Source organism: Clupea harengus, chromosome 15 (assembly GCF_900700415.2).
Source record: "Clupea harengus chromosome 15, Ch_v2.0.2, whole genome shotgun sequence".
Classification (NCBI taxonomy): domain Eukaryota; kingdom Metazoa; phylum Chordata; class Actinopteri; order Clupeiformes; family Clupeidae; genus Clupea; species Clupea harengus.
The window spans coordinates 15,869,389-15,896,532 of record NC_045166.1 but is presented as its reverse complement, the minus strand read 5'-3'; the positions used below and the strand labels follow the sequence as shown (position 1 = coordinate 15,896,532).

The following is a 27,144-nucleotide window of genomic DNA, read 5'->3' as shown; positions in this document are numbered from 1 at the left end:
TGTGTGTATATGTGTCTGTGTTTGTGTGTGTGTGTGTTTGTGTGTGTGTGTCTGTGTCTGTGTTTGTACGTGTGTGTGTGTTTGTGTGATTGCGGTGACAATATGTGTGTGTGTGTGTGTGTGTGTGTGTGTGTGTGTGTGTGTGTGTGTGTGTGTGTGTGTGTGTGTGTGTGTGTGTGTGTCTGTGTGTATGCGTACCGGGCTTTGTTTCCTGAGTCCATGAGGTCCTGGATGTCAGTGTAGGAGGTGACGGCCAGCTTGGACAGGTCCTCCACGTAGGGTCCCATGAGGGGGTGCTCTCGCACCCGCAGGTTGCTCTTGACTTTGGGGTTCAGCAGGTCCCGCACGCGCTCACAGTAGATCTCCATATAGCTCACCTGGGTGTTTGGAGGTGTGCAAAGTATGTGAGTGTATTTGTGTGTCACATACAAGGAATGTGTGTATGTGTGTGGGTATGATTGTGTGTATGATTGTGTGTATGATTGTGTGTGTGTGTGTGTGTGTGTGTGTGTGTGTGTGTGTGTGTGTGTGTGAGTGTGTATGATTGTGTGTGTGTGAGTGTATGTGTGTGTGTGTGTGAGTGTGTATGATTGTGTGTGTGTGTGTGTGTGTGTGTGTGTGTGTGTGTGTGTGTGTGTGTGTGTGTGTGTGTGTGTGTGTGTGAGTGTGAATGATTGTGTGTGTGTGTGTGTGAGTGTGTATTTGTGTATTTGTGTGTGTGAGTGTGTATGATTGTGTGTGTGTGTGTGTATGTGTGTGTGAGTGTGTATGATTGTGTGTGTGTGTGTGTGAGAGTGTTTATGATTGTGTGTGTGTGATTATGTGTGTGTGTGTGTGTGTGTGTGTGTGTGTGTGTGTGTGTGTGTGTGTGTGTGTGTGTGTGTGTGTGTGTGTGTGTCTCACCTCTACTGAGTAGGACATGCCGTTGGCATTGTTGCCAGTACTGATTTTGGTGAAGAGGTCCTCACAAAGCTGCAAATAAGTACAGATACTCAGTCAATGTGTGTGTGTGTGTGTGTGTGTGTGTGTGTGTATGTGTGTGTGTGTGTGTGTGTGTTTGTGTGGTTTGTTGTATATGTATGTGTAAGTGATTGTGTGTACTTTATTTTACCACATGTATTTGTTTCTGTCTGTATCCTGTTTCTCCATCATTATGGCAGTGTAGTGTGTGGATGTGTGTTTACTTGAAGCAACATTATAATACATTACGTTGTATTTCGTATATGCTGGATATATACACTCACCGGCCACTTCATTAGGTACACCTTGCTAGTACCAGGTTGGACCTCCTTTTGCCTTCAGAACTGCCTTAATTATTTGTGGCATAGATTCAACAAGACGCTGGTAACATTCCTCAGAGATTTTCCATATTTTTCTATATTGTCATGAGAGCATCACACAGATTTGTCGGCTGCACTTCCATGATGTGAATCTCCCATTCCACCACATCCCAAAGGTGTTGTATTGGATTGAGATTTGGTGATTGTGGAGGCCACTGGAGTACAGTGAACTCATTGTAATGTTAAAGAAACCAGTTTGAGATGATTTGAGCTTTGTGAAATGGCACGTGATCCTGCTGGAAGTAGCCATCAGAAGATGGGTACAATGTGGTCATAAAGGGATGGACATGGTCAGCAACAATACTCAGGTAGGCTGTGGCATTTAAATTATGCTCAATTGGTACTAAGGGGCCTAAAATGTGCCAAGAAAATATCCCCCACACATCCCCATTACACCACCACCACCAACACCAGCCTGAATCATTGATACAAGGCAGGATAGATCCATGCTTTCATGTTGTTTACGCCAAATTCTGACCCTACCATCTGAATAACACAGCAGAAATCGAGACTCATCAGACCAGGCAACCTTTTTCCAATCTTCTAGTGCCCAATTTTGGTGAGCCTGTTGTTTCCTGTTCTTAGCTGACAGGAGGGGCACCCGGTGTGGTCTTCTGCTGCTGTAGCCCATCTGCTTCAAGGTTCGACATGTTGTGCGTTCAGAGATGCTCTTCTGCATACCTTGGTTGTAACGAGTGGTTATTTCAGTTACTGTTGTCTTTCTATCATCTTGAACCAGTCTGGCCATTCTCCTCTGACCTCTGGCACCAACAAGGCATTTTCGCCCAGCAAAGTGCCGCTCACTGGATATTTTCTCTTTTTCTGACCATTCTCTGTAACCCTAGAGATGGTGGTGCGTGAAAATCCGAGTAGATCAGCAGTTTCTGAAATACTCAGACCAGCCCGTCTGGCACCAACAACCAAGACAGGTTCAAAGTCACTTAAATCACCTTTCTTCCCCATTCTGATGTTTGGTTTGAATTTAAAATCCTCTTGACCATGTTTACATGCCTAAATGCATTGAGCTTCTGCCAAGTGATTGGCTGATAAGATATTTACTTTAACGAGCAGTTGAACCGGTGTACCTAATGAAGTGGCCGGTGAGTGTAAGCTGGCTAGTGTAAGACAAGATCTCCATGACGCACTTTAAAGGTATAGTGTGTAGGACGTAGTGGCATCTAGTGGTGAGGCCCTCTCTAGAGCCAGTGTTTTGGTTATCATTACCAAATGATTTATCATGTTATGGTGATGCCGAGGGTTATTTTTAGTTTAGAGATTTTTTGTTTCAGTAATTTTAGTAATTTTATAACAACCAGAATAAGAATGAGTAATAAGGCCTCCAGTTTAACGTATGATGTTAAAATATGTGTGTGTGTGTGTGTGTGTGTGTGTGTGTGTGTGTGTGTGTGTGTGTGTGTGTGTGTGTGTGTGTGTGACGTACCAGTGGTATGATGCCCTCCTGATCCTTCTCTTGTTTTCCCATCATGGTGTACGACTTCCCTGCGCCAGTCTGTCCATAGGCGAAGATGCAGACGTTATACCCTTCAAACGCATGCTGCAGCATTTCCTCCCCAATGTCCTTAAACACCTGCAGCTGGGACGCAAATTTCTCGTCCTCTGGCTGGAGAGAGGGAGGGAGAGAGATGAAAGAAGGAGAGAGAGTGAGAGACAGTGATACAGATAAGAGAAGGAGAGAGTGAGATAAGTGAGGGAGATCAGAGAGGGAGAGAGGTGGAAGAAGAGAGGAGAGATAATAGAAGGAGAGAGCGATAAGAGAGGGGGGAGAGATGAAAGAGAGAGAAGGAGAAATGAAAGAAGGAGAGGGAGCGAGAGATAAGAGGGAGAGATGAAAGGAGAGATAAAAGAAGGAGAGATAAGAGAGGGAGAGAGATGAAAGTCTATAATTTCAATTCAATGTCTATAATAGAATAAAGTCATGAATAGGAATAAAATATGATTATAATGAAATTATTTTGAATCATGACACGGATTTGATCATTCTATAAAGCGAGCTAGCAGCTGCTCCAAAGTAAAACCAAAACACTTGATTATCTTCAGTTAGCCAGCTCTCGCTAACACACTCCCAGATAGCCAGCTCTCGCCACCACACTCTCAGTTAGCCAGCTCTCGCTAACACATTCTCAGTTAGCCAGCTCTCGCTAACACACTCTCAGTTAGCCAGCTCTCGCTACCACACTCTCAGTTAGCCAGCTCTCGCTAACACACTCTCAGTTAGCCAGCTCTCGCTAACACACTCTCAGTTAGCCAGCTCTCGCTAACACATTCTCAGTTAGCCAGCTCTCGCTACCACACTCTCAGTTAGCCAGCTCTCGCTAACACACTCTCAGTTAGCCAGCTCTCGCTAACACACTCTCAGTTAGCCAGCTCTCGCTAACACATTCTCAGTTAGCCAGCTCTCGCTAACACACTCTCAGTTAGCCAGCTCTCGCTACCACACTCTCAGTGGCTGTTGTCTGTCTCTGGGCTGAGGGAGGGCATACCGAGGTGTGTGACCAGTAGGAGTAGTCAAAGTTGAAGCTCTTGTTCTCTTTGGGCTGCTTGGGGTTCAGGATGGCTGTAGAGGAAACACACACACGCACACACACACACACACGAGATCACTGTCAAACATATGGAGTTCTTTGTTTGAATGCACCAATCACATTTCCAACAAAAGGAATTGAAATGAAATACAGCCTTTGACACTCATAGGTACACAAAACATCTCCTGCGCCACACAACAAGGCTGCCTATTACAGCTGACATGAAGCGCGCGCACACACACACACACACACACACACACACACACACACACACACACACACACACAGCAAGGCTGCCTATTTCAGCTGAGATGGAGCACACACACACACACACACACACACACACACACACACAGCAAGGCTGTCTATTTCAGCTGAGATGGAGCACACACACACACACACACACACACACACACACACACAAGCACACACACAGCAAGGCTGTCTATTACAGCTGAGATGGAGCAGAATTTTGCAAGCTGCCTAGAGTTTTTCTTAAGTAGGCCTGCCAATCGTAACCCACTAATTGTTAGTTTGTGAACATGCCCAAGACCGCCAAATATCAATATCACCCACTTACATACATAGCCTAGCTCACTGATATCTGCAAGTATGGGCTGATACTTGATCAGTTCATCAGAGAAGGCTATCTCCATATATTCATTCAACTTGTAATTCTCGGGAATTTAATTGAGGGGAGCCCTAATTTTCAATGATGCCGAGATTATAAATACAGATAAATAATATATATAAAAAAATTGAGGTTTGAGGTCATAGGTTTGAATTGAGAACTGATTCAACTGAACTGAGTGTGTTGAAGATAGTTGAGGCATTAACACAAAAGGCTGATTTTACTTAATATAATCCAACACCAACATGAAAACTGCTTCAATAATCCTCTTCCTACTAATCATAGGGAAGTTTGTTCTGTCTGTAAATGAAGCCAATTTTGTGTTAAAGTCCGTCAAGCCAGATGCCAAGATATTTACATTCAGTGACCCTCTGAATGTTAGATCTGTTTGTGGTTGATGAGTGCAAACTATTCCAATCAATAGTTAGAGCTCTAGATAACAGCATTAATTTTGTTTTATTTGCATTAAGTAATAGTTTAAGACCAATGAGTTCTTCCTGAACAGAGCCAGCAGTACAATACACAATAGTGTCATCAGCATAAAGATGGACTTGACAACCACTAAATAAAGAGACAATATCATTAATATAATTGGTGAAGATAAAATGTATCCTTGCAGAGCACCCTTTATAAGTACTCAGACTGGACATTTCATTTATGCATTTGTTATTATTAGATGTGTGTGTACTGTGTGTGTGTGTGTGTGTGTGTGTGTCTGTGTGTGTGTGTGTGTGCGTGTGCGTGTGCGTGTGCGTGTGCGTGTGCGTGTGCGTGTGCGTGTGCGTGTGCGTGTGCGTGTGCGTGTGCGCGTGCGCGTGTGTGTGTGTGTGTGTGTGTGTGTGTGTGTGTACTTACTGGTGGTGTTTCCTGACATCTGAATGATGCACTTGCTATCCTTGCCAATCTCTCTGGAGTTAAAGGGCCGCACCCTCACAGCAACCTTCACAGACGCCCCCGCCATCGTGCCTCACTGCGGGGGTCCGATGAGTTTGTGTGTGTGTGTGAGTTTTAGGTTGTAACCTATGGGAGACAAAAAGAAAGAGTCTCTTAGTACACACTTATACAGTCTGCAGCTCACACTGATGTCTGATCTCTCAAGAGGACCTCTCAGAAGAAAAACCATGAGTATCAGCATGACAGGAAGAGTATGATATGAGGACAGACACACACACACAGACACAGACACGAGCCCACATAGATATGCGACACACACAGAAATACACATACAGAAACAACCTTCACAAATAGGCACCCACACCCACACCCTTACACGCACAAACATACACACCCACACCCTTACGCGCACAAACATACACACCCACACCCACACCATTCCACGCACAAACATACACACCCACACACACACAGCCTTACACGCACAAACATACACACCCACACACACACAGCCTTACACGCACAAACATACACACACACACACACACCCTTACACGCACTAACATACACACCCACACCCTTATGCGCACACACATACACACCCACACCCACACCATTACACGCACAAACATACACACACACACAGCCTTTCACGCACAAACATACACACACAGCCTTACACACACAAACATACACATACACACACAGCCTTTTTCTTAACTAATACATTTTACCACACAGTACACACATATCATACACACACCACTCCCCATTCTAAGTCATCATAACTCACCAGGGCCTTTCTTTACTTTTAGCACTGATTTGTGTTTTGATATGCAGAAAGAATGAGGTCAGCCAATTGGTTAGCACCTCCGAATGTGCCAGTTACAGTTTTTTCCAATCATTTTAGTTCTTGTACCTATACCATGGATACTTTTCCCAAACACTTAACACAGTGGGCTTTACAGACACACACCTCTGCATATCAGTTAACTTTTGGTGCAAAATGCACTACAACAACCACACCACAATCAATTCTGCCGTAACTTTAACACATGTTCCCTCTCAGAGTAGAATGACCTAAAAAACACTAACAACTTGAAGCATTGCTAATTGCATTTATAAAATGTTGCTGTGTCCTCCAGTTTAGCATAGATTACTGTCGTGTTGCATTAAAAAAAGAGAAAAAACACACACAGACAAACACTTCTTTGGACTACAGTAATACAGTTTGTAAAATGCTGCAATATGTTTCATTACAGCCATATGCTAGAATTGCATGTATTACTGCACTATATAGGCTTACTACATTACAACAAAAAGGCATGAATATGCTTCGTATTTACTGCAGTATTTCCAATGCAGTAAATTACATACAACAACACAAGATACAGTCTACCAAAGTACTGTAATACCACTAGAAGTCTGCTGTAGCCCTACAGTAATGCTGATCCATTCTGTCCTCTGCATTTGGTGTCAAACTTTTACATGTCTGAACTTCGCATTTACGGCAACATTCTTCTCTGCATTGCATCTTGGAAATACGTCAATCCAAGCCAAGTATCTGAAGACAGTGTTCATATGTCGGTTTGCCTCTCACAATAGATGTCAAAATTGAGTGTGGCAAATTTAATGTAATTGCATTCTTCAATCACTGTCTTTCACTGATAGCCTATGGCTTACATAAAGAGCAGTACTGTAATAGTGGAAACAACTCTTCAGGAACAGTTACATCTATGTTTGCCTTCTATAGACTCTATTACGTACTATTAGAGATAGTGAGAAGTCTGCAAGCCAAAACTAAATAATCTAAATAAACTTTCTGCTAAATTAAGAATACTTTTTCTTATTCAAGCATATAATTTAATTTGTCTGTCTAAACAAAACATATTTCCATCTACAGTGATCTAAATTACTGTAAGTAAGGTTTTGAACTGAAAGTTAACTGTTCTGAACAGAGTATCTAAACATTGGCAAAAAATGCTGTAGTTGCACAGTGTTTTGCTGGTAGTGAACATTGACTGGGAATTTTGGAAGAAGGTGTCATTGACGGCATTTGTATCTAAGCATAGGGGCAAGTATACTGGTGTGCTCGATGTGTTAAGTGTTTTGGGAATGTGAACATGGTATAGGTACAAGAACTAAAATGATTGGAAAAAACTGTAATAGAATAGCATCTTCCAAAAGGACAGTCACTGGCCATAGAAATGAATATAAAACTTGAATCATGCAACTGGCATAATGACATCTTTCAGATAATGTTTTGTAGGGGTTTGATATGGTCATTGCTGATTTAGATGACAGATGGCAAAGTTCAAGCTTGGGAAGGTTTATTTTTAAATAAAATGTACAAGTTAAAGGTTACAAATGACTAGTTATAGGAAATAGGTTACAGATTACTACTTACCCTGTACTTTTTTATTACAGTTTTTTCCAATCATTTTAGTTCTTGTACCTATACCATGGATACTTTTCCCAAACACTTAACACAGTTGGCTTTACAGACACACACCTCTGCATATCAGTTAACTTTTGGTGCAAAATGCACTACAACAACCACACCACAATCAATTCTGCCGTAACTTTAACACATGTTCCCTCTCAGAGTAGAATGACCTAAAAAATACTAACAACTTGAAGCATTGCTAATTGCATTTATAAGATGTTGCTGTGTCCTCCAGTTTAGCATAGATTACTGTACTCAATCCAAGCCAAGTATCTGAAGACAGTGTTGATATGTCGGTTTGCCTCTCACAATAGATGTCAAAATTGAGTGTGGCAAATTTACTGTAATTACTGTAAATTGAAGAATTGCATTCTTCAATCACTGTCTTTCACTGATAGCCTATGACTTACATAAAGAGCAGTACTGTAATAGTGAAAACAACTTTTCAGGAACAGTTACATCTATGTTTGCCTTCTATAGACTGTCTATTACTATTAGAGATAGTAACAAACTAAATAATCTAAATAAACTTTCTGCTAAATTACTGTAAGAATACTTTTTCTTATTCAAGCATATCATTTAATTTGTCTGTCTAAACACAGCATCTTTCCATTTACAGTGATCTAAATTACTGTAAGTTAGGTTTTGAACTGAAAGTTAACTGTTTTGAACAGAGTATCTAAACAACGGTAAAATATGCTGTAGTTGCACAGCGTTTTGCTGGTAGTGAACATTGACTGGGACAGGTATCCATTAATTTTGGAAGAAGGTGTAATTGACGGCATTTGTATCTAAGCATAGGGGCAAGTATCCACAGTTTGGTTCATATGGTCTACTGGTGTGCTCGATGTGTTAAGTGTTTTGGGAATGTGAACATGGTATAGGTACAAGAACTAAAATGAATGGAAAAAACTGTAATAAGTTATGTAACTATTTTAATTACTTCATTAAAGTTATGTGACTTATTACATTTGATTACTTCTGATTACTTTTTGATTGGCAGACAAGATGCGATGCAAATTCAAACAAGAGAACCAATCAAAAAGTAAACTTGACGGGACACTGACAAATGAATGGAGCCTGTCTAGACAGGGAAAAGATGCAAAGCAACAGAATAAATGCTGCACGATGTCAACCCAGACCCTGCCCGATGCCGACCCAGACCGGTCCGATATGTGTCATCTGCTCATGCTCACGTGCCACAGGGTGTTGTGGAGACAATCTCAGTGCCGCGTGTCTGATTTCCTCTTCAGTCGCTCTGTCAGTGCATAAACCCGTGGACACAAATGCCTGCCTGGACAGCACTCTCTTTGTTTGCCGAGTTTCTCTGTCAACCACACCGTGGCACATCCATACACAGGGCCTCCGTTTAAACTGACTATGCAGGGTCTCTCTCTCTCTCTCTCTCTCTCTCTCTCTCTCTCTCTCTCTCTCTCTCTCTGTATATGTGTGCCCCTCTGGATGAACTGAACTGAGCCAATGTAAAAATAAATCTAAAGAGACAACATTGCGGATTATAACAGCAATAGCCCCTTTCAATTTCATAGTGTGAGTAAATACAGCACATTAGAATAGTTCCTCCTGCACTGTAGATCACATCATTAAGTAAATAAAATATATTTAGCCTAATCAGAGCCTTTCACATGCCCACGCAATTGCCTTGCTTCCCTACGCCGGCAGGTGTCAGCCAGAACGCGCCTCTGCTCTCAGCCTCAGTGACGAGTCTGCTGCTGTGACGAGCATGCACTGGGCAGCGGGAGCGCGCTTCATCAGCTGGCAAAACAATACTCTGAGCCCGTTCGTCTTCATGCGTTTGTACGCTACTGCTGTGAGCTTAACGGTTGACACACACATTTGAATATCCGATACGCATGAAGACATCAGGGTTCGTGTCATCGAGACTACATAAAGTGATGTTGAAATTCCCAACACAGTAATGAATGGAACACGCACTACGTAAACACGATGGCGCCGACATTCCCTTTTCTACCGATAATGGGACCGTTACAGCCAACCATCACACCCAACACATACGCACATTCAGAATATGGCTTGTCCATAGCGCTGGTCCATAAAGCGTAGCAAATATATAATATATCTGTATCAATCGTTTTGCAATTTATTTCCAGTAGGATGCTGATCCCGTATTTTACTGTGGTAACATAGGCTATATAACCACTGCAATGTAAACAACGCGCCATCACATGTGTCCCTGCAGTAAAACGTCGTTCATCTTTACAATGGTTTTGCGTATAATAACCGCGTTTAGATGTAATCGTCTATTTTAGACAACATATTTCATCATAAACCGAAGCAACGAACACCAACCCAAGGATCCGTTCGTCTCCTGGTTAGTGCAGAATCAGCATCTCGTGTAATTTCATAGCCTGCGGAGGGAAAAGGCGTCTCGAGCGGCTAGGCCAAAAACATCTGGCGTAGCGTCCTATCTACTGTTTACCAGAAGAAATATAGCCAAGATGGCCATCTAGGGCAGGCCACAGCCCTGACACACACACACACACACACACACCACAGCGCACATTCATTCTCTTCCCCATCACACATTTCACACATCATGCAGGCTACACACACACAAGTACTATGGTCAAAATCACAAACTAACATATCTAATAAATTATCACACAAACACAACATACACAACACACACACACACACACACACAAACTGCACACCATCCATCAGCCTGGGCATCTGCCCCGATACTAAATCATTCAGGATCCGACCCAGAACAGGAACAAATCTACACTAGATCCAGGCCTGGCCGGCTGTTTGGGGGGTTGGCCGTCTTACCTGGGCTTGTCTGCGGTCTCTTCCCCAGTCGGTGCTCTCTGTTGGGGGCCTGCGCTTCACCACTGCTCCCTTGCTCCTCTGCTTCACTCTGGTCCCTCCTGTGTGCTCGTGTCTGTGTTTCTGTGCGCGCGCGCGCGTGCGTGTGTGTGAGAGAGTTGGAGTGTGTGTCTGTGCCTGGCTCCCAGCGTCCTTGCTGACAGACCCAGGGGGGGCATGGTACGCAACGTCAGAGTGTGTGTGTGTGTGTGTGTGTGTGTGTGTGTGTGTGTGAGAGGGGGGGGGGGGGGGGGGGGGGGGTCTGAATCACCACAGCAAAAACAACATGGCCGGGGTGCAGAGTGGGCGGAGGAGAGGATAGTGAGCTTTAGAGATGCTGATGACATCAGCAAGAGAGAGGAGGGAAGAGAGCTGAGAGAGAGAGAGGGAGGAGAGCAGAAAGAGCGAGATGGAGAGAGGAGAGTAGAGAGAGATCGAAGGAGAGAGAGAGGAGGGAGGAGAGTAGAGAGAGAGGTGGAGAGAGAGAGAGGAGGGAGGAGAGTAGAGAGAGGAGGGAGGGGAGGAGAGAGAGAGGGGGAAAGAGAGGATGGTAGAGAGAGATAGAGAGAGGAGGAAGCAGAGTAGAGAGATGTAGAGAGAGAGGAGGGAGGAGAGGAGAAAGATAGATTCAGAGACAGAGAGGAGGGAGAAGGGAGGTGAGTTGTGAGGAGAGGGAGGGGAGGGAGGAGAGAAGAGAGACAGATGGAGAGAGAGAGAGAGAGAGAGAGGAGTAGTGAGAGAGATGGAGAAAAGGGAGGCAGGAGAGTAGAGAGACAGATGGAGAGAGTAAGAGAGAAAAAGATGGAGAGGAGGGAGAGAGATGGAGAGAGAGGAGAGTAGGGAGAGAGAAAGAGACAGAGAGAGGAAGGAGGGTAGTAAGAGAGATGGAGCGAGAGAGGAGGGAGGAGAGTTGAGAGACAGATGGAGAGAGTAAGAGAGAGAGGAGAGTAGGGAGAGAGATGGATGGGGCGGGGCAGGAACCTCTGTGAGGGCTGCTATTCTCATATTTAGCCACAAGATGGAAGCAACACACACAAATACATAGATAGATAATCCCGAGGGAAATTTAGAACATGACAAACCGCACATACACAAACCCATCTGTAACTGTCTTGGTTGGTTGTTTGTGTGTCTTGGGCTATTGTTGGAGACAACCTCTTACAACTTCTGCAGGAAATACAGTAAATGTCATTAAAGGAGAAATAGACAATATTTGGAGAGGAGAAAAAAAGAAAAAACTCAGATTAGTGAAACAGGATTATGATGCTGGCCCTAAAGCTACTAGACTATTGGCAAAGTGAACTAGGACACAACAGGCCGTAAACACGATCAGAAGATCAGAGATCCTTGCTCAGGCCAACTGAGGAATAATGCTGCAGATATAGAAATACTTTCAGAGATAAATAATGAATTAATTCAAATCTTGTTGTGCAGTATAGTGATCATGCCTGTAACAAAAGCTGTGAGGTGTGAGAAAGAGAATGAAGCTGTCTTAAAGGTCCACAGTGTAACACACTGGGATATGGGTTTCAGCAAACTCAGCAGTAAGCAGTACTGTGGGGTGACTAATCTCTCCCCTTCGCTACAAATGGTGTCCCCCAGGTAGGTGGACCCCATAGATGGGTGAAGCACTTGTGTGTGGGGCGTCCTTGGATGGGAGAAGTACGGCTGGTGGATGCACGAGGAATGCCTGTGTGTGTGAAGCGCAAGGGTGTGCGTGAAACGCAAGGGTGCGCTTTCCGAAGGGGAGGACAGTGTGACGAAGTGCTCTGACTGCCATATCAATGAGCATGGCATCACGGTCAGAGTGCAGGTTTAGCAAGTCCGGGTGGGGTGACTACTCCCCTACAGGAGCTCAGAGAATGCAGTCAGATGAGGAAAGAAAATGTTGACAAGACCAAGATAGCTCAGAGGCTACAGTGCACCATGGGGCCTACCAGGATGTTGGATGATGACTCAGGGACCGAGTGCAGGCTGCTGCGCGGTCTCAGTATAACCATGCAGCCGGACGGCAATCGACCGCTTTATAATACAATGTAACAGTTCTGCTGCAGTGTGTGTCCAGCCCAGGTGATTAGCCAGGTACCATCATTGCATTTTCCTGCCTTTAGTTTAACCCTTGCATGGAAAAGTGGAGGGAGAAAACCAGAGACAGGTGGTAGAGATAAGAACTCCAGCAGGGATGTGGGAACTTCAGCCAAATGGAACAATGCAGTTCTGGAATGTTTTTAGCGTCATAATCTGATCACAACTGACTCACACCTAATGAGTAATTGGAGCTAGAAGGGCATCAGTGTTTTACCATCCAAAGATTCCCATCTGGCCACTTAGAGCAATACACAAAGATATATGAAACATTCAAACATTCAGATAGTATGAACATACCTGGCTGCTCAGAGGATGATGGCTACACACATAGAGTGCAGGAGTCTCTGGCTACAGAATACTCCAAGTCCTTTGACTATCTTCCCCTTAAATACCCAGTTAATTTAATCCTACATCTGGTATAATTATGAATCGCATGGAATTTGGTGTTTACTGATAGGGATCCTACAGAGTTGTCACCTCCTGAGGGGGGTTACCTGCAGCCCACAGAGACCAGAATTCCCATGTTTCAGCGATCTATGTTAAAACTGATCTATTCAGCTGCAGGACTGAGACCACTGTACCACTCAGACTGAGACCATTCACATGAACCCAAACATGACAAAGAAATCATCTGTTAGGTGAAAATTCACTAAAGTTGCCTCAGGACTCCAGAGTTGCATATAAGTATATTTATTAAACAACAACAACAAGCTTGTCGGGCTCACCCACGTCCTGGCAGGCCAGAGAGAGGCACGGGCCCTCTCTCAGAGAGAGAGAGAGAAACCAGGCTCCCTCCCAGACTGCAGCAGACGAGAGAGAAGCAAAGTAAACACATCACACAAGATTTATATAGATAGAAGTTAGCGTTTTTTGACGCCAAAACAATTTGTCAGCAGGGATAACCACCTGGTGGGTCTCTGACGTCCAAGGTCATCTTACTATGCTTACTGTCTTGTAAGGATGTCAGTTTTACACAAGGTCGAAAGAAGCACAGTTCGACCCTTCTTATCACCTCTGACCTAAACATGCTCTTGCACATATGCAGACTAAGTGGCACCTAATAATCTAAGTTACACACACACAGACACACAGAAAAGCCATGTTCCTGCTTACATAAGCACATGATTCATACAAGGTAATTATTAATACAAGGTACTTGGTTAATATATTCTTAAGTCATTAACAGTGTTTCGAAATTATCTTCATCATCATCTAACAATGTAATACAACACTATAACAAAAGCTGTGAGGTGTGAGAAAGAGAATGAAGCCGTCTTAAAGGTCCACAGTGTAACACACTGGTATATGGGCTTCAGCATACTCAGCAGTAAGCAGTACTGTGTGAAAACTATACAAAATACTTACATGAGTAACTTCTCTATTATAAAATGAAACGTTTTACATCTAGTCTGGAAACGGAATTATGACAATTATGTCAACATGTTAAAACAATCTGTTCTAAAATGGTTCTGAACAGTGTCTCCCAATATTGTGTATTTTACTCTCAGGTTCCCTTTTTCAGCCAGTTTGATACTTTTGTTTACATCTTAGGACCCTCTTAACTGTCAAACTGTATCAAAAAAGAGGTCACATTGATCTGCACTAAAGACAAGTAATGTATTAATACTTCCTTGAAGGTGGAAGTGGGACAGGGACCAGAGAGAGTTCTGGGAACCTAAAAGTCAGATATTTTAACTCTCATTCCAGTGTGACAGATGGGTTAATGATAAAAATCTGTTTAAACTGCCATTACTTAGCGTGAGGTGGTGAGGCCTCTACTTTCCGCATAGTTTAACTCCTCTTCTGACATAGTTGTGACGGACGTTGGTTGGTATAAATCTGCTCATCTGTCCTCCTACAGACTTACTTGTCAGATAGAGTCACTGAGTGAGCCATGCCTCTCCGCATCGCAACACTCCTCTTTGCCCTGCACTGTCTGTTGCTGACTTCATGTGTGGGTAAGTTTGTCTGACTGTTACTCAATCCTGTGCATGTTTTCCATCTTTCCCTGCTCTGTCTGACAACCCCCCCCCCACCACCAACCCATTTAAGTGTTTTTTTTTTGTTTGTCATGCAGCATTTAGATGTACACATCTCTCTGGTGCCCTGGTGCAGATTGATGTAGGTGTTGGACAAGTGTTCGGGGTCAACAAAGACGACAGCATCTACACAAGGCTTGGATCGTCATGGACACAGTTGCCAGGCAAACTGAAGCATGTCACCGTAGGACCTGCAGGAGTCTGGGGAGCCAACAGAGAGAATCACATCTTTAAACTTGTTGGGGCTGATTGGGTGACTGTACCTGGTAAGAATAACTACACCAATAATAATATATGGAATTGTGGGACACCAATAGACAAGGTTTGCATGTAGTCATTTTTAGACAGATAAAAGTGCAATATGTCTACAACCTCAGTGTGTAGTTGTATTTCATAGGAATGTGCTGGTATGATTTAACAGACATGTTTATATTTTTTAAATAATGTGTGTCTTTATTATGATTTCAACCCATGTGGAGAAAGATTGTAAAATTCATATATGTTAATTTTGATATAGTACATTCAATAACGGTGTGTTAACATACAGAATTATGGCCCCTTTCATATAGGGTAACAGAAAAGAAAATATGTTTTTATCTATGACCTACCTGGATGTTGAAGGACCTTTTCTGTGTGAAATGTGCTGTATGTGCAAGCTCTTTCCCACAGATGTGTTGTGCCAGTGTTGTACATGACAAGTGTAATTCCTATAGATTTTTTACAGACCTTTTCCATATGGGATCATGAGCAATCATAAGTTAATGTTTTTGTTTTGGATCAGGGCTCTTGAAGCAGATTGATGCTGGTGGAGACCAGTTTGTGGCAGGAGCTAATCATGGCGATGCCCCCTTCTGTCTTCCAAAGGAGAACACAGTTGGTTACAGTAAAGGAAACAGTGCTTTGAACTGGCGCCATATTCCTGGCAGCCTGAAGTACTACAGCTGTGGTCCTTATAGCTGCTGGGGTGTTAACAAACATGATCAAATATATGTGAGGAAGGTAAGGCTGGGCTGGGCTGGGCTGTCTGAGGAATAATTGCTAATCAATAAATGAATTGATTTTGCTTATCAGCCTTTGTTGGGTCCTCTAGGGGGTGAACTCCTTTAATTGTGAGGGGGACGGTCACTGGCAGCACATTCCAGGAGGCCTGTCTATGATCGAGGTGGGAAGTGACGGATCTGTCTATGGAGTGAATTCTGCAGGAGACGTGTTCCGCAGGTTTGTCTTCACAAGCTCTTCTGTATTTTTTCATAATTTCATAATAGTGATACATTTTACTCTCAACTGTAAATTATTCCTTCATGAATAGAAGTGAAATGTCTCCATTGCAGGGATTCCACGTCTGCCTGTAAACCTGAAGGTACCGGCTGGAGCCACATTCCTCTCTACAACGGACAGGTGAAACATGTGTCCTATGATCTGGGCCATCTCTGGCTCATCCTGAAGAATGATGCCATCTACGACTGCACTGAGCACTGAGCACTGAGCACTGCTCAGAGGCAGCCCTGCTGGAAAAACCCTACAGCTTAATTACTTAATCATTACGCACCCTTTAATTATTTTTTGACCTTCCAACACATCCTTAATTAGAACAGTCATAATCATGCTGTGCTTCTGTTATCCAGTTCCAGTTTGGTTCATATGGATAAACACATCTATTGTGCAGATTTTAAACAACAGTATCCAGAGACTTTAAAATACCCTGAAGTGATCCTGTCACTACATGAGGGTATATTTGGTTATACTCTCCAGAACTGTTAGTTTTAAAAATAATCATAATGATTTATATCTGTCTTCTTGTGGCTTTGGTGATCATTAAAGCTTATTGTACTCAAAATTACATTCAACTGCTTGCGTCATGCTTCATAATACATCTCCATTACGCAGTTCTCCAGATATACTCGATTAGTGACACAAAAAGATAGAAATCTCTGTTCCATGCCAGAGTCCTGATAAATCAGTATCAAACACTAGCTATCAACAAAATTAGCCAGCAAACTGCACTAGTTTCAATCATTATTCAGTCATTTCACAAAGGGCATGTGGGCCCGTTGTCTGAAGCATGTTGAAAACTGCTGGACAGAATGGAATAATAATTTCTTTGAACTTGTTACATAGTTAAACTTTGAACTTGTTCATTTACATGGTCTGTAAACAAATGTTGCAGCGTTTACATTCGTTAATGATAGGACATTTACATGTGAATCAAGAAATACATTTGTGCATTTTTGAAACTATTCTAAGTCAATAATATTGTATGACATCTTTATTATGCAGCATACAGATACAATTCTATCAGATTTTTCAAAGATGACTGTGTAGTATTACACTAGTGCACATTCTCATTGTCAGGATCTTGTCAACGTTAGGTGTATGTACAAAAAGGCCACACATTTATACACGCACACAAACATTCAAGACATGCACGACACATACACAATACACATTTTTACGCCCTCACCTCTCAAGACAGGCCTGTGTCCTCAACTCACCTAGAAGAAGAAGTGGTAGAATGAGGTGTTCATAACACAAAGATGATGGCCTTGATAGCTAGGGAATTCACACATACTAAAATAGATGGATATCTCTACTGTACTATGAGTCGTTGTGGATAAAGGTGTGAATACATTGAAAAACTGAATGAAAAAATACATATGTTTTACATAAATAAATGAATAAATACATACATATACTGTGTATACACACACACACACACACACACACACACACACACACACACACACACACACACACACACACACACACACACACATAACTGCCTGAGCATCTCTCTGCTGCTGTCGTCTGTTCATGTCATGCACATGGCTCATAGCGGTGTGCAAAAGGAACAAAAATAAACTGATGAGGATCAAGAGAGAGAGGAGGCTGTTCACTGTTGACTGATCCTGTCTCTCTTAGTGCTGGGCAAGGAAACATAATAGATCCAGTGCTGGTCTCACGTCGATGCAGGCCTGACCTAGTGTCCATACAGGTTCGGACTTTGATCTGCCATACATGTGGCGTTATTAGAAGGCGTGTGAGTGTTGGGTCATATGGTTTGGGCAGACATTGCACCTGACTACTCACCTGATAATGATAATCAGCAGAGTCCAACCTAAACATTAACACATGAAAAAATAGCTGAAAAGAGTTTTATTACAATGTCGAGAACTGAAGTTCATCTTCAGCCCACCTACACCCAGTAAGGGTTCAGTGTTGCTTTAAAGTTAAAATAAAAAAGATCTTACTTTGGCAAGACAAAAAGAAAGCCTTCATGCCCTCTCACATATCCTCGCTCTTGCTGAGGGCTGCTGAAAAAGCTGGAAAAGAACCTCCTGCCATTACGGGAAAAAACTCTTGTGTTCAGTTGCTGCAGTTAAAACACAGAAAAAAATGTATCTATAACTGAAAAACTTGCTAAAAACACAGTCCACTGAGGAGTGAGGGTTCAGGGTTGCTGCAGTAAAAAGCAGAAAAATTAAGGAAAAATATCTCTCTAACTGAGAAACTGTAAATGTAATGATAGTTCAAATATTCCTTAAATGCCCTTACTTCAAACATGATTAAAATGCCCATTTTCTTCGTAGTTGTTCAACATAAAATAAACAGTAGTGTCTCACAGTCACATTTCCTCCACATAGAGCAATAGAGCTCAGTCAGAAGTGTGTGTGTGTATATGTGTGTGTGGTTAGAACATGGAAGCATGAAATAAAACTGGTGTGACACACAGAAGGGCTTGTTACGACCACATGTGTTGTGTTCTTTGTTTGTCACTTTCCATCCCTTTTCTGTAGCTCCGCCCAGGTTGTGTTCCCCCTAATTGCCAGATGAGATGCACCTGGCCAGGTGATCAAGCAGCAGATAAAGACACCATTTTCCTGCTGCAGAGGGGGGGCTTCTAGTTTGGGGACTGCTGGTCTTGCTGCCTCTCAACCTGGGATTGTGTAGTGTCATGATATTTTGTCATGTAGTTTTGTGTACTTGTTTGTGTACTTGTTTGTAATAAATCCCATGGATTTGGTACTTTAAAGGTGTTTTTAGTAGTTGTTTTGGGTCAGTGGTGGAATGTTTGTTCGCCCCATAGGGCCACTAAAGTTGGGGCGTAACAGGGCTATACATTTATTTTCCTCTTAAAGCATTGTGCAATGGACCAATGGCAAAACATGACCATTCGTGGACCCTATTATAAGTAGTTCAAGTCTTTCGGATAGTCAAGGTTCAGCAGCCCCATCAGGTTCACAAAAGCGTTGGGTACATCTTTCAGGTGACGACAACGTTGTAGGAGGCTGGAAGGGGTCCCTTCCCATATTCAACAAATAAAAAGATTCCAATTACCATTCCCTTGATGACGTCCCCTTCAGGATCTGTTGGCTTCATGCAAAAACAAACAAAAACGCGTGAGGCTGGGGAAGCATGTCTCTGACTCCAGGACCATAAGCACCGGTTCCCCTCAGGGCTGCGTTCTTTCCCTTCTACTCTTCTCCCTGTATACCAACAGCTGCACCTCCAGTCACCAGTCCGTCAAACTCCTTAAGTTCGCGGACGACACCACCCTCATTGGGCTCATCTCTGGGGGGGATGAGTCCGTTTACAGGTGGGAGATTGACCATCTGGTGACCTGGTGTGGGCAGAACAACCTGGAGCTAAATGCTCTGAAGACAGTGGAGATGGTCGTAGACTTCAGAAGGAACCCAGCCCCACCCACCCCCATCACCCTGAGTGACTCCCCAGTCGACACTGCGGAGTCCTTCCGCTTCCTGGGCACCATCATCTCCCAGGACCTCAAGTGGGGGCTGAACATCAGCTCCCTCACCAAAAGAGCTCAACAGAGGATGTACTTTCTGCGGCAGCTGAAGAAGTTCAACCTGCCAAAGACAATGATGGTGCACTTCTACACCTGCATCATCGAGTCCATCCTCACCTCCTCCATCACCGTCTGGTACGCTGCTGCCACTGCCAATGACAAAGGCAGACTGCAGCGTATCATCCGTTCCGCCGAGAAGGTGATTGGCTGCAATCTGCCCTCTCTACAGGACCTGTTTGCCTCTAGGACCCTGAGGCGGGCAGGTAAGATTGTGGCCGATCCCTCACACCCGGGTCACAAACTTTTCGAGGTCCTTCCCTCCGGCAGGAGGCTGCGGTCCATCAGGACCAAAACCTCACGCCACAAAACCAGCTTCTTCCCGGCTGCCGTTGGCCTTAGTAACAAGGCTACCTGACGTGGACTCTCATTCCGCCCCCACACCTCAAGCCTGTGTTATGTTAACACACACTACATTGCACACTGCACATTGCACATCCACTTTTGCACTCCTGCCCTGCTTTTTGTATTGTAGTACTTATTGTGTTTGTGTAGTACTTACTGTGTTTTTATGTTTTATGTTATGTGTAGTACTTACTGTGTTTGTATGTTTTTATGTTTACTGTATGCACCTATACATCAGAACAAATCCCAGGTAGGTGTAAACCTACTTGGCAATAAATACTATTCTGATTCTGATTCTGATTCTGAAAAAACAACCACAGAAGTGCCTGTGCTTCAGAGATGATTTGCCAGGTAGTACACACGTACAGAGGACGCATTAAATGACAAGTGAAACCCTGCTCTTGTGAACTACTTTTCTTTGGGTCATCTTGAATGCCATTTTGCCGCTTACCTCACACGTCTTCATGAATGTAGAATGATTCTCCCTCAGGTACATCCTGCAACGCTGCTGCCCTCTTCCTTTGGTTGGACGCTGTTGGATATTTTTTATAAGTTGATGAACATCGATAAATTCATAAGTATGAAAAGCCTCACTCAAAATGGCTGACAAACAATACCAAACAGTTGACTGCTTAGAGGGAGATAGTCGGGATGGAGACAAGATTCATTGACTTTGCCACAAGGGTCCCAGGAAATGGGGGGTGGTGCCAAACACACACACACACACACAGAGAGAGAGAGAGAGAAGTTAGGAGTAAAAGTTAGAGAATGGGGTTAGTTCTGATTGGCCTTGGAGAACACAAGAGAGTGGGAGGAATTATGTTCCTTTAAAAAGTATGACCTGACGTTCATACAATGAGATCGAGCTAATCCATGGACCATCTCCTTATTGTGGATTAATGACTACAATAAACCTCAGGTCTACAAATGTGGCCTTTTTCCACTTGATTGTGGAGTTGATACAGAGTGGCTGGTTTTCGCCGCGACAACGCCCACCAAAATACATATGTTGGATAGATACAGTTGCTATGAGAATCATATAACCCCCTCACTCTATAAGCCAGTGGGTCTTAGTTTAGTGGTGAAAACAGCTGGCGGAAACAGCGGCACACGCACACTGTTTCACATATACACAGAAAGCGAGCAGTAAAGGTTTGATCAAAGGCATTACGTGGGCAGAGCCAGGCCGAACATAATTAGTGAAAGGTTTGGTTAAAGCCGTTGAGCATTTAAACTGAATATATCAGATGAGATATCAATTTAAGAATATGTTTACATTTTAGGACCCTCTAGTCTAGACTGTCAAAATGTTTCTTTTCAAGACTTCAAGACTTTAGATTGAAGTAATGCATTAATACTTCCGTGAAGGTAAAAGTGGGACAGGGACCAGGAGATGTTCTGGGAAACTAAAAGTCAGATATTTTAACTGTCATTTCAGTGTGACAGATATTTTCATGATAAAGATAGATTAAGATATTGAGGCCTCTCCTTTCCGCATAGTTTTACTCCAATTCTGACATAGTTCTGGTTCCCACAACACAAAACTTGTTCTTACACAAGAGAGAGGCTTGTTTTGTTTTGTATACAAAAACACATACAAACACACACACACACACACACACATTTAGGTTGTGAATTTAAACAGATGATGTAATAATAAATGACACATTGTAGTGTTTCCCAATGCTACTCTGCATTTCACATGTCTTGTTTCAGTCCATTTGAATCATTTCTATCACACTCTAAATTATCCACAGATGAAAAATTTTAAATTCCTCAAAATGCATCTGACTGGGTCTGTGAGGAAAGCTGGATTAAGGCCAAATGGGAAAAGGAATTGAACAGTGAAATCACACCGGAAGAATGGCTCAGTGTGTGTGAACTAAACAGCAGTCCACTCCAAAGTCAAGGACGTGGAGGGAATTTGTGCAGGGAAATGTATCTGGCTACTTCATCACACGCAACTCTCGGAGTAAATAAAGGAGTTCTCAGCAGCCATGTTGGATATGTGGGACAAAAGAAGCAAATCAGACAGATTTTTGGGGAAAGTCATAATTACACTCATTTTGAGACTATGTACGCTATGAAAGATTACGCTGTTCTCCGGCGAAATTGTCAAAGGCCCAGGCTTGGTTCAAGTTAGTTTGTTCAGGAATAACAGACTTGTAGAAGACGGCTTAGCGAAAGAATGTGTTTTATTCAGCCACTAGCCACGGTCACCGCGTCTTCTTGCTTCTTCTTCTCATTCATTACAGAAATGTACAAGCATTTATAGTGTGGAAATAACAAGAGGTGTAAAGGGGAGGGGATGGATGTGTCTGGAGGTCAGAGGGGAAAGTCTAGCTTGACTGGGGCTATAGCCAGGTATGGCCATATAGATGCTAATGCCTTGTGGCCTCAACCATATTGTGGTGATTGTAGACAAAAGCCAACTAATGTCTCTAGCTCCAAGACACACAAAAGCCAGGAACCATGTCTGATGGCTCTAGACAAAAGGCCAGGAGCCACCTCGATGGCTCTAGCTTGTGCTATGCAAACTAACCTTTAGTGGTTGTTGCGAGTATCTGAAATTATGTGTTTAAGTTACAAAATGCCTAAATCTAACAGCTACAAAAACCTTTTGTCCACGCTGCCAGAGTGTATTCATGAGCTGAAGGGGTGTAGAGTAGTTTAGTAGAGAACTAGATAGATAGATGGATACTTTATTAATCCCGAAGGAAATTTAGGTCATCCAGTAGCTTATACACTTAACTTAACTCACAAACATACATACACAAATCACATTAGAATCACAGTAGAAAAACAATACACATATAAACTAAACTTGTTGTGCAGTATAGTGATCATGCCTGTAGAAAAAGCTGTGAGGTGTGACAAAGAAAATTAAGCTGTCTTAAAGGTCCACAGTGTAACTCACTGGGACATGGGCTTCAGCATACTTAGCAGTAAGCAGTACTGTGTGTGAAATAGTGTGTTTAAACTAATTCTCTATCATTTACCGAATGTATTTAAGGACGCTCACTCCAAAGCTGCTGCAATCACTGGAAGCTGCTGCACTGTGCGCCAGTCTGTGTGCTTGATCTGGTTTGACCAGTGGCATGCCTTGCACACATGAAGCTCTGTGCTTTTCTGTTGGACACGGACAAAAACGCAGGCAGAGTTTTTTTTATCTAGTGGAGCTGAGAAAATGCAGTCAGATGAGGAAAGAAAACGTTGACAAGATCAAGATAGCTCAGAGGCTACAGTGCACCACAGGGCCTACCAGGATGTTAGACCGATCCGGTTCAGGGACCGACTGCCAGGCTGCTGCGCAGTCTCAGTATAACCATTCGGTCCAATGCAGAGGCTGGACAGCAATCAACCGCTGTAAAATAGAATGTAACAGTTCTGCTGCAGTGTGTCCAACCCAGGTGATTAGCCAGTTACCTCAAGACTTGCATCATTGCATTTCCCTGCCTTTAGTTTAACCCTTGCATGGAAAAGTGGAGGGAGAAAACCAGAGACAGGTGGTAGAGATAAGAACTCCAGCAGGGATGTGGGAACTTCAGCCAAATGGAACAATGCAGTTCTGGAATGTTTTTAGCGTCATAATCTGATCACAACTGACTCACACCTAATGAGTAATTGGAGCTAGAAGGGCATCAGTGTTTTACAATCCAAAGATTCCCGTCCTGCCACTTAGAGCCATACACAAATACACAAATACATTAGAGAAGACATATGAAACATTCAAACATTCAGAGAGTATGAACATACCTGGCTGCTCAGAGGATGATGGCTACGCACATAGAGTGCAGGAGTCTCTGGCTACATAATACTCCAAGTCCTTTGACTATCTTCCCCTTTAATACCAAGTTCATTTAGTCTGGTATAATATTGAATCACATGGAATTTGGTGTTTAGTGATAGGGATCACAGTCACACAGACAAATGGAGGGATATGTCACCTGCTGAGGGGGGTTACCTGCAACTCACATGGGATATGTCAAAGTGTATCAAAAAGAGCTCACATTGATCGGCACTGAATACAAGTAATGCATTAATACTTCCTTGAAGGTGAAAGTGGGACAGGGACCAGGAAGAGTTCTGTGAAATTAAAAGTCAGATATAGTATATACTGATTTCAGTGTGACAGATGGGTTGATGATAAAATCTGCTTAAACTTGAGTTGTGGTGGTGTGGTGTGGCGGAACCAGTGCTTGAGGTGTGGTGGTGTGGCTTCTACTTTCTGCATAGTTTTACTCCCCTTCTGACATAGTTGTGACAGACGTTGGTTGGTATAAAAATCTGCTCATCTGTCCTCCTACAGACTAACTTGTCAGTTAGAGGAACTGAGTGGGCCATGCCTCTCCGTATCGCAACACTTCTCTTTGCCCTGCACTGTCTGTTGCCGACTTCATGTGTGGGTAAGTTTGTCTGACTGTTGCATCCTGTGCATGTTTTAAAGCTTTCCCTCATCTGTCATTCTACTTCTGAACCCCCCCACCTCTATTTTTTTGTCTTCCATCTTTCCCTGCTGTGTCTGACAACCCCCCCTCCACCCCCTAACCAACCCCCCCTCCACCCCCTAACCACCACCCCATTTAAGTCTTTTTTTTGTCTTGCAGCGTATAGTTGTAAGTGTGTCCCTGGTGCCCTGGTGCAGATTGATGTAGGTGTTGGACAAGTGTTCGGGGTCAACAACGACGACAGCATCTTCATAAGGTATGGATCGTCATGGACACAGTTGCCAGGCAAACTGAAGCATGTCACCGTGGGACCTGCAGGAGTCTGGGGAGCCAACAGAGAGAATCACATCTTTAAACTTGTTGGGGCTGACTGGGTGACTGTACCTGGTAAGAATAACTACACCAATAATAATATATGGAATTGTGGGCCACCAATAGACAAGGTTTGCATGTAGTAATTTTTAGACAGATAAAAGTGCAATATGTCTACAACCTCAATGTGCACCTGTATGATTCCATAGGAATGTGCTGGTAAGATTTAACAGAAAAATAATGTGTCTAGTTGATGATGTCAACCCATATGGAGAAAGATTGTAAAATTCATATATGTTCATTTTGATATAGTACATATAATAACAGTGTGTTAACAAACATAATTATGGCCCCTTTCAGATGAGGTAACAGAAAAAAACAATGTTTTATATATGAACTACTTTGCACGTTGAAGGACCTTGTACCATTTCTGTGTGAAATGTATGTGCAAGCTCTTTCCCAGAGATGTGTTGTGCCAGTGTTGTACATGACAAAGTGATAAGTTAATGTTTTTGTTTTGGATCAGGGAACTTGAAGCAGATTGATGCTGGTGGAGACCAGTTTGTGGCAGGAGCCAATCATGGCGATGCCCCCTTCTGTCTTCCAAAGGAGAACACAGTTGGCTACAGGAAAGGAAACAGTGCTTTGAACTGGCGCCAAATTCCTGGCAGCCTGAAGTACTACAGCTGTGGTCCTTATAGCTGCTGGGGTGTTAACAATAAATATCAAATCTTTGTGAAGAAGGTAAGGCATGCTGGGCTCTGCTGTCTGTGTAATAATTACTAATCAATAAATTAATTGATTTTGCTTATCAGCCTTTGTTGGGTCCTCTAGGGGGTTAACTCCTTTAATTGTGAGGGGGACGGTCACTGGCAGCTCATTCATGGAGGCCTGTCTATGATCGAGGTGGGAAGTGACGGATCTGTCTATGGAGTGGATCCTGCAGGAAAGGTGTTCCGCAGGTTTGTCTTTACGAGCGCTTCTGTATTTTTTCATAATAGTGATATATTTTAAAATTAATTTTTTAAGATTTATTTATGGGCTTTTTAGCCTTTATTTGGATAGGACAGTGAAGTATTTTGGACAGGAAGTGAGGAGGAGTGAAGAGGTGGGGAGAGGATCGGGAAACGACAGCAGGCCGGAATCAAACCTGTGTCCCCGCGGGCATTGTAGCCCGTAAATCACGCGCCAAATAGTGATACATTTTACTCTCAACTGTAAATTATTCCTTCATGAATAGAAGTGAAATGTCTCCATTGCAGGGATTCCACATCTGCCTGTAAACCTGAAGGTACCAGCTGGACCCAAATTCCTCTCTACAGTGGACAGGTGAAGCATGTGTCCTATGATCTCGGCCATCTCTGGCTCATCCTGAAGGATGACAACATCTTCGACTGCACTGACCTCTGAGCACTGCTCTTCCACAGAGATACCCCTGCTGGTTAAAACCTGCGGCTTAATTACTTAAACAATTACGCACCCTTTAATACGTTTCCGATCTTCTAACACACCCGTAATTAGAACAGTCATAATCATCCATCTGTTGTATTATACAGTTCCAGTTTGGTTCATATGGGAAAACACATCTATTGTGCAGATTTTAAACAACAGTATCCAGAGACTTCAAATATCCTGAAGTGATCCTGTCATTGCATGATGGTATATCAGGTTGTACTTTCCAGAACTGTTTGTCTTTAAAATAATCATAATGATTCTATCTGTCTTCTTGTGGCTTTGGTGATCAATAAAGCATATTATACTCAAAATGACATTCAACTGCTTGCGTCATGCTTCATAATACATCTCCATTACGCAGTTCTTCAGATATACTCGATTGGTGACACAAAAAGATACAAATCCCTGTTCCATGCCAGAATGCTGATTATTATCAGGAGTCTCTGGCTACAGAATACTCCAAGTCCTTTGACTTTCTTCCCCTTATATACCCAGTTAATTTACTCCTAAATCTGATTTAATAATTCATCACATGGAGATTGGTGTTTACTGATAGGGCTCACACAGAGTTGTCACCTCCTGAGGGGGGTTACCTGCAGCCCACAGAGACCAGAATTCCCATGTTTCAGAGATCTATGTTGAAGCTGATTTATTCAGAGACCACTGTACCACGCAAACCGAGACCATTCAAATGAACCCAAACATGACAAAGAAATCATCTGTTAGGTGAAAATTCACTCAAGTTGCCTCAGGACTCCAGAGTTGCATATAAGTATATTTATTAAACAACAACAACAAGCTTGTCGGGCTCACCCACGTCCTGGCAGCCCAGAGAGAGGCACGGGCCCTCTCTCAGAGACAGAGAGAGACCAGGCTCCCTCCCAGACTGCAGCAG

General features: G+C 43.1%; 3 protein-coding genes across 10 annotated transcripts in view; 2 read left to right on the top strand and 1 right to left on the bottom strand.

Annotated features, from left to right (window-relative positions):
* kif1ab (kinesin family member 1Ab) overlaps window positions 1–10,889 on the bottom strand; it is a 38,739-nt gene extending 27,850 nt beyond the window's left edge. For 5 of the 8 annotated variants that reach the window (XM_031581494.2, XM_031581496.2, XM_031581498.2 and 2 more), the window contains exons 1-6: window positions 10,666–10,888; window positions 5,370–5,534; window positions 3,842–3,915; window positions 2,782–2,961; window positions 904–972; window positions 199–377 (exon numbers count right to left, since the gene is read on the bottom strand). In XM_031581494.2, the coding sequence (XP_031437354.1) occupies window positions 199–377; window positions 904–972; window positions 2,782–2,961; window positions 3,842–3,915; window positions 5,370–5,475 (608 nt within the window). In that variant the 5' untranslated portion in view covers window positions 5,476–5,534; window positions 10,666–10,888. Of the gene's footprint in view, window positions 1–198; window positions 378–903; window positions 973–2,781; window positions 2,962–3,841; window positions 3,916–5,369; window positions 5,535–10,665 lie in introns of all 8 variants that reach the window. The other 3 variants (XM_042709904.1, XM_031581500.2, XM_031581495.2) reach the window with 2 other exon arrangements.
* Window positions 10,890–12,627: 1,738 nt separating this feature from the next.
* On the top strand, window positions 12,628–16,314 carry LOC105899525 (fish-egg lectin-like). The gene is made up of 5 exons (XM_042709984.1): window positions 12,628–12,712; window positions 14,753–15,094; window positions 15,610–15,827; window positions 15,919–16,046; window positions 16,160–16,314. The coding sequence occupies exons 1-5, from the start codon at window positions 12,628–12,630 to the stop codon at window positions 16,305–16,307; spliced, it is 921 nt and encodes a 306-aa protein (XP_042565918.1). The 3' UTR covers window positions 16,308–16,314.
* An 8,146-nt stretch (window positions 16,315–24,460) lies between these two features.
* Window positions 24,461–26,228, top strand: LOC105899526 (fish-egg lectin-like; the record flags this gene model as incomplete). The annotated part of the gene is made up of 4 exons (XM_012826723.2): window positions 24,461–24,869; window positions 25,321–25,538; window positions 25,629–25,756; window positions 26,057–26,228. Coding segments are annotated over 4 exons (903 nt in total), but the record flags the coding sequence as incomplete, so codon positions are not given.
* Window positions 26,229–27,144: the final 916 nt, after the last annotated feature.

What these genes read in the sequence shown, in the direction of transcription:
- LOC105899525 (XM_042709984.1), top strand. Translation starts at nt 12,628, where the DNA reads ATGGGGCCTACCAGGATGTTGGATGATGACTCAGGGACCGAGTGCAGG. An exon ending in TGATTGGGTGACTGTACCTG is followed by an intron (nt 15,095 to 15,609) that starts GTAAGAATAACT and finishes GTTTTGGATCAG; the next exon opens with GGCTCTTGAAGCAGATTGAT. An exon ending in ATCAAATATATGTGAGGAAG is followed by an intron (nt 15,828 to 15,918) that starts GTAAGGCTGGGC and finishes TGGGTCCTCTAG; the next exon opens with GGGGTGAACTCCTTTAATTG.